Raw genomic sequence first — 8,140 nt, forward strand, 5'->3', positions numbered from 1 at the left:
TATGTATGTATGTATGTATGTATGTATGTATGTATGTATGTATGTATTTCTAAAGAACTCACTAATGGGCTGAGCTTTATCAATACAGTATATATGATTATTTTTTTCACTCAGTTACATATCATAAAGGGTTTGACATATTGTTGGGAATAACCATTAAATGAATTTCACTTAAAATTTTATTGAATATTTGCTTGTTGTTGGGGCCCAGAAAACATCCCAAAACCACATAGACACGGATTTTCAGCAAACAGGAATAGTTTATTGAACACACACCTCGGGACTGATTGATCAGGGACAAGGTCAGACTTGGGAGCTGAGACTGACCCCAAGCATTCTTGCCTGCGAGCTTTTAAACGTGAAATCCACAAACATCTGTGCCAAGTTATCCCATCAACCAGGATTTAGGGATGGGGACTTCTTTAGGAACATGTCTTGTGGTGCATTTATCCTGTTCCCACTGGTTGGGTTATTCAACTGTGATAGGCAACTTGCCTAGCGTTCATGTCTCAACTTGCCAACCAGGATATCAGTTATCCAGGGAAGTCTTGGGGACTTAAATTTTACTGTGATTGGTTCTAATGTAAGGCGAGGGTTTGAGGAGTTTCCAAGGCCACCAAAGCATAGAACATAACAGATTTGTTCAACTCAGACATGAGAAAGTTCCCTTGTAACAGCATAAGACGGCTGGCGCAGGCATAAGACAAAGTAGCCACTGTAAGATTAGACAGGCACTGGTTACCCAGGCCTTAACACTTGTATTATAGTAAGATACCTTGGGGATGGGCCCCAGGTCATTTCCATTTTATGTACCTTACATACATACAGCTTAAAGATAGTTTCAAGAGATATTTTTAGTGCCTTTGCATTTTGACAATTACTTGTTACATGAGCTTGGGTGTAGAATTTCTCTCTGTGGTGTAACTTGGGCACTCAGAACATAGCACATTTGGGAGCATTTCAAAAATCTTCATGTTAAGGATCCTCAACTTTTGTGATAGTTTATTCAGTTTGTTGTTACACAACTATTATGTGCATTTTGTCCATTCTCCTCTCTTTTGTGTTGTTTGGAATAAGTAAGACTTTTCTATCTCTTTCTCCTCCCCTGCCTTCCTTTCCACTCCCCCTCACATTCCTATAAGAATCTTAACACCCATCTTCCAGTAAAGAAGCCCAGTACACTCATTAGTTCAAACTAGACTTGGATGGATTTATTCTTTTTGTTCTATCTGTGTGAGTAGACATTTGTTTCCAGCATCCTAGGAAATGATCATGCAACAAATGGTGTAGAAGAGTGGACTGGAATTACAGATTCCTTTGGGGGGGGTCTTCCAAGCATTGGCGTTTGAGATTAGAGCAGACTCCAGCTTTTCATATCTGTAACCATCATTAGTTGTCTGAGATCATTTGGCTATGTCTCCTTTTAGAATAAATTGGTTAGGTTTTGAAACTGATAAAATAATGACCCTAGTTTTGGACTCATCCATAAGAAGCATTTTCGTTCTTTAAAGACACCTACAGATGATTATCCCGGTGTTCTTGTGGACTTTGAAGTGTTAGATGTATGACCCTTTGATGTCTGTTTGATATTTTTTCTGTTTTAGCATTGATAATTTTCATATAAAACTGAATTTTTGCCAAATATTTTCTATCTATCTATCCTATCTATCTATCTATCTATCTATCTATCATCTATCTATCATCTATCTATCATCCATTCATCCTATACAAATGCATATTTTCCATATATACAGTTCACATTATTTGGAGATTTATATAGTTATATAGTAAAGTTATAACAGTTAAATTTGCATTTCATTTTCTTTCTTTTTCTCAAAGTTTCAGAATCTCCAGCTCAGTCCGTAGTCCAGCATCTGAGATGGATAATGCAGAAGGATCTGCTGGGGCAAGATGTCTTTCTCATAGGACCTCCTGGGCCTCTTCGCCGCTCTGTTGCTATGCAGTACTTGGTGAGCAATCATTCCTTGTCAGTTCCTTAGGGTTTTTAACTTTGATAAAGGATAGAATAAAGTAAATGAAAGACGAATTTATACAAATATCAGACTTAGCTGTGTTATTAGGATATTGCTGTCATCAGCCAATGCCTCGTTCATAAAGGACTCAGCAGACATTGTTTGGGAAGCCCAGGTGCAGCATAGTTTTGTTGTTGTTGTTGTAGTAACTAGAATGCCTTCCACATTAGTAGAAAAGAAATACAACCCAAGGCAGTCAGTAGTGAGTACATAGAATCAGCAACTCTGAGATTGTAAAAGCCAACATGTCTGCCTCTCCCCTAGCCTTTACTTTGCCACTCAGTGAACTTTTCCTTTTCTTGGGTTTACAACTTAAAAAAAAAACAGTGCTTTTTGATGTTTTGAAGTTGTGTGGTTTTCAGAGGGAACCCGACTTATAGGGCATTTTAAATGTCATAGCTACATACTGTTTTTCCTCCTGTTTAAGTAGATTAGAAAACAAATGAACAAAGATTGAGTGATCTACTTAATCTTTATCTATCTAGAAAATTATATAGTTAGACTTGAAACCCCTCCCCCATTTTACCTCTTTGACATGGTGTTCTTTTGAATAATACTTGTTCTTAGACCAGTGTTATTAAGTGACTTGATATCTTCTGTTCTCAATGCCTGTCAGGATGTTTACAAGGCCGTTCTGTTATCCTCCATTAAGAGGGATTGTGCTCTTTATCCAAGCACAAATGACCTCTGAAGACAACTTTATAGAATGGAGGAAAAACACCCTTGTTAAAATCTGCTTGTGTTATTTATTATTGAAGAATTGATTTTCATGCTATTGAAATCGGTTTTATTATATTTTACCTCAGTGGCACATTTAGTTTATTTTTTATTTTTAAAAACATTTACTTTTTGTGTGAGTCACACGTATGTGAATGCTCCCTGAGGCCAGAAGATGCATCAGATCTGGAGCTGGTTTACAGGAGATTGTGAAACTTCAGTCCTCTGTAAGAGCAGAGAGTGCTCTTAACTGCCAAGCTCTCTCTCTGGCCCTCGGTTTACTTTAGAACTTCAGAGTATATGTGAGACAGGCGTGACAAAAGTAAAGCCACAAATCAGAGCATAATTCTCACTGGCCCAGAACTTCTGCATCTTTAATTCATGTCCAGAATCAGTTTGTGAGGTGTAACCTCCCTCCGAAGCATTAGCCTTAGTGAGTACACAAGGCATATGTGTCTTGTCTAGGAACGGGGGACCAACTACTTGGGATTCTTTGCCTTACTCATTTCAAAGACTGTGATATCTCATTGAGATTTTGTTTTTTGGTGGGCTTTGATGTTGTTCGAATTCTGAAATGAATGTCCCTAGGAAATTTTAGGGATTTTAGGGAGATAAAAAAAAAAAATGCAATGGGGGCTGGAGAGATGGCTCAGCGGTTAAGAGCACTGACTGCTCTTCCAGAGGTCCTGAGTTCAAATCCCAGCAACCACATGGTGGCTCACAACCATCCATAGTGAAATTGGATGCCCTCTTCTGGTGTGTCCGAAGACAGCTACAGTGTACTCATAATAAAATAAATAAATAAATCTTTAAAAAAAAATGCAATGTAAGTCTATGAGTGTGAAGTCACATGACTACTATGACCAAACTTTAAATGGTAAAATAGATCCAAGGTAGCCAAACATATATGAAAACTCAGTGCTACCCTACCATTTAAATGTACTTGTGGAGATTCAGTGCTACCCCGCCACCTTGTACTCTGTAGTGAATACTGTTGTCACTGGATATGAGAAACTTCAGTTGGTAATGTCCTGAGTAGATACTGTCTTGGGGGTAAGCTTGCTAAAACAAATAAAAATTAAATAGAGACACTTGATATTTGCTGTTTTTAACTCATATTAAAGGAGATTGTAGATTGTTTAAGACAATTCCATCTGCTGCCTTCTCCTGGTGCTGTGTGAGCTTGCTTGCTTCTTTCCTGAAGTAGTTCCTGAAGAGGCTGGTGCTTGGCTGAGGAGGAGGCTATCAAGACTGAGGAGAGTGACAGCACTGTCCTCAGTGTGCAGTTCAAGGTAAACTATGGTGCTCTTTGGTAATAAGGGGTGCCAGGCATGGTGGTGCACACCTTTTATTCCAGCACTCAGAAGGCAGGGACAGGAGGATTTTTGAGTTTGAGGCTAGCCTGGTCTACAGAGTGAGTTCCAGACAACCAACGTTACAAAGAGAAATCCTGTTTTGAAAAACCAAAAACCATGGTACTGGAGAGAGAGCTCAGTGGGATAGAGTGCTGACTGCTGTTCCAGAGGATCCTGTTTCAACTCCCAGCATCCATGTGACAGCTCACAACTGGCTCTAACTCCAGTTCTAGGAGATCCGACACACATGCAGACAAAACACCAATGCATGAAATATAAAAATAGGTAAATCATTTAAAAAAAAAACAAAAAATAAAAATGGCACATACAGTTTTGGCAGTCACTGTGCATGAAAGGTTTTCCAGGGAGGGAGGTTACATTCAACCAATCAAAGAAGCAGACATGATGTTTGTTATCTGTGATGTATTCTGAAATCAGAAAGCAGGTATCTGCTAAAAGGAGAAAATTATTTTACTGAAGAATTGGCTTTCATAGTCAGACGATTCGTTTCTATTTAGGAAAGCATCATTTGATATTATCACATCTTTATGACTGTGCATCTTCTCTATTGAAAACTTTGGCCTCGTTCTCATTATACTCCAAACTATGGCAGTCTGAACAAAGAAATCTGAAAGAGCTGAAAGACAATAAAGTATTGTTTATCCATCTAAGACAGGGTTAAGTTGCAGGAAACACGGTCTTCTGTGAAAGCCTCCTTTTTCAGCAATGACATGCTCTGTCAACTTTCTCTTTTCTCCTTATGTAAATTGATCCCTATGATTAGTTAAGGTTACTAGATCCTTATGTGATTGGAGACTGTCCCTGTTCTTAGTTCACTGTTGTAAAAGCCAAGGTGTCACTTGGCTGTGAGATTAGGGCAAGATGCTTTATGGGCAGGTAAACTGTTCTGAGATGGGATGGATTTGGATGCCACCTTTTCCTCACATCACAGAATAGTTTTTTCTTCTCTTCCTTTTTTTGGCTTCCTCTTCCTCCTCTTCCTCTTGCTCTTTTCATCTTCTCCAGCTGTTTTTTTCTTGTTTTACACTTGGTAAGGCATCTAACAATGATATAGTTTTCAGTTGCTAAACCTTGGTCAATTGAGTAAATGAATTAAAACCACACTTTTTTAAAAAGATAAATATTCCTTACAAAAATTTGTTATGACTTGTTGGAAAATTGCCCAATAACTATTCATATTTGTAAAAGAATTTAATAGGATAAATTAAGGCTTGAAGAATTAAATTTTGATTTCTTATTACTTAAGTAGTAGGGTGGAATATACTAAAAATGGAGCTCTAATGATGTGTGTGCGTGCAGTGTGTGTGTGCTTTGTTTTTGTTTTGAGTGGGAAGTTTTGAGACAGTGTCTCCTATGTATCCCTGACTGGCCTGGAACTTGCTCTGTAGACCAGGCTGGCCTTGAATTCACATCGATCACCTACTTCTGCCTTCCAAGTGCTGGGATGAGAGGTGTGGGCCACATTCCTGGCATGTGAATGTTTTTGTTTGTTTGTTTGTTTGTTTTGTGTTGTTTTGTGTTTGTTTGTTTGTTTGTTTTGGTTTTTCGAGACAGGGTTTCTCTGTGTAGCCCTGGCTATCCTGGAACTCACTTTGTAGACCAGGCTGGCCTCGAACTCAGAAATCCACCTGCCTCTGCCTCCCAAGTGCTGGGATTAAAGGCGTGTGCCACCACCACCCAGCGCATATGTATGTTTTAGTATCCAGCTTATTGAATTTTTCTCAAAGACTGAAAACATTTTGAATCCATAACTAACAGTCACAGTGCTCTTCTCTAGGCAGTGGCTTTGTTGAACATGTTGTTCTAAATTGTAGGCTAGTAGTTTGATTTTAGCTCTGGAATAACTTAGCTCTGTGTTCTACAGGAGCTGACCAAACGAGAGGTGGAATACATCGCTCTGTCAAGGGACACCACCGAAACTGACCTCAAACAGCGCCGGGAGATCCGAGCTGGCACAGCATTTTACATTGACCAGGCAAGCTCAGGCCTATGACTGACTACTCCAGGGCTGTGGGAAATTGACTTTCAACATGGAAAGAGAGATCATGTGTCGCTGACAGACAGATGTGTATTCTCTCTAGACAGATTTGATTTAGGGCTTGGTGTCTTGTTCTTGGAAGTGTCTTGATCTCACTCTGAGGGGACTCCGGTGAAGTGACTGGTGGTTGCTTACCTTTCAATTGCTGCTTACAGCTGTTTATAGAACTTCATTTTCTAAAGAGAAAGCATTGCAGCTGCTTTTAATAAAGGAGCTTCGCTAGCATGTTGACATGAGTATTTTCAACCTAAAGGTGAATTAGGAAAATGTGGATTAAAACACATGAAATGAAATACTTTCAGGTATTATAGCTTTGGGGGTGGTGGTGGTGGTGGGAAGTGGGGGGTGGTGGCTTAGATACTGATAACTAAAATAGTGTTTTATGATATTATGGGAGACTGTATTATTTCTATTTTAAAACATATTACATAAACTATTAAATGTTGTCCTTTCAAATGCCTCATAGTAGTATATGGGATGAAGACTAAAATAATCAAGTTATACAGAAAATATCTGTAGAAACCATTGAGTTAATGGGGCTATCTTTGACTCTTTAGTTAATAAATACTGCAAGTTAAGACATAAAGTGTTTAAAGATCCATCCGTAGTTAGTGAAGAAGGAGAGATGAGTAAAGAGCCTGAGGTCCTCCAGCTGAGCAAGCTAATAATTCCACCCCTCTCAACAACAACAAACAACAACAGACAAACAACAGCAGATGTTTGCATTCAGCTGCTACCTTTCCAGCTTTGTCTTCTTCCAGATGTGTGAGGGGTCTCTCCCACCTTGGGGGGGGGTAGCAGAGACAAGCTGTGGGGAGCAAAAGGCACAGTATAACTCAGTGGCCAGCGGTCATTCAAACTTGGGCAATCTGACCACCAGTAGTTCTTTTGGTGTATTTAAACACAGCACAATATGGTGAAAACTATTTCTGTATTAACTAACTCAATCCTGCATGCACAACAAAGTGTACCTGAATCTCTGAGGAACAGAGTAAGCTAAATATAGTTCAGCCGTGACTGCAATGAAACTCTGTAAAGTACATGACACCTTCCATACAGATAGGCTCTACAGATTGACCAACCAAGAAAAACAAGTTTACAAGAAGGGTCTGGAAGGGGAGTCAGGCTCTGGAAGGTCTCCAGCCGCACAGATTGTGCCAAAGCCAGCCAGCTAGAATGCACATCTGCTTCAACCTTCTGGGCAGACAGCACATTTTGCATTCCTTCTCTTGAAGGAACAATTCTATGTGCTTAAAGTTTTAGGTTCCCATAGCGCATGTCTGTGAGCACGAAGCCCTTTATGCCCCTACACAAATGTATTCATAAATAACTGTGTTCAATGATATTAACTGCAGTATTTTCAGAACCAGAAAACTAATTGAAAATAGTAATGATACATATTGAAGAGGTTAATGAAATCATTGTTAATAGAATGTTCTATAGCCATTAAAAAGAATGAAATAATGCTGGCATGTAGCTTCATGAAAGAGTCATTGCCTAGAAGCTCTGAAGGCCTGGGTTCAAGTCCTAGTGCACACTCGTGCATACACAATGGGGGGGGGCATTAGTGTATACTAGTAAGAAGTCCAGAGCATGGGTAGAAAGAAATGGTCAGACAGTTTGTGATCTCGTTTGTGGTAGAAGAAATGCATCTGTGGTTTTGTGCACATTGAAGTCTTCCAGAAGGCTACACAAGAAGCAGTTATGGATGTGAGATTAGAAATCTGGAATAAGAGAAAGGTTTGTTTCTTTTGTGTCTTGTGACCAAAATATCCAGCAGCAATAGCCTCAGGGAGGAGAGGCATACTTTGCTTCATGATTTCTGAAGGTTTTCAGCCAGGCTGTCAGGGAAATCATAGTGGAGACCCTCAGTCCTTGTGGTGGGAGTGGCTGCCAGAGACTGTTCATGTGGAGATAGACCAGGAAGAGGAGAGAGAGAGAGAGAGAGAGAGAGAGAGAGAGAGAGAGAGAGAGAG

General features: G+C 39.6%; 1 protein-coding gene across 1 annotated transcript in view; it reads left to right on the plus strand.

Moving 5' to 3' along the window:
- The window catches only part of Vwa8 (von Willebrand factor A domain containing 8), a 315,245-nt gene that overhangs the window by 46,593 nt on the left and 260,512 nt on the right, over nt 1-8,140 (plus strand). Inside the window, exons 3-4 of the mRNA XM_028752706.1 lie at nt 1,840-1,970; nt 5,991-6,101. Of these exons, the coding sequence (XP_028608539.1) occupies nt 1,840-1,970; nt 5,991-6,101 (242 nt within the window). The remainder of the gene's footprint in view (nt 1-1,839; nt 1,971-5,990; nt 6,102-8,140) is intronic.

Source organism: Grammomys surdaster, unplaced genomic scaffold (assembly GCF_004785775.1).
Source record: "Grammomys surdaster isolate TR1022 unplaced genomic scaffold, NIH_TR_1.0 125934, whole genome shotgun sequence".
NCBI lineage: Eukaryota > Metazoa > Chordata > Mammalia > Rodentia > Muridae > Grammomys > Grammomys surdaster.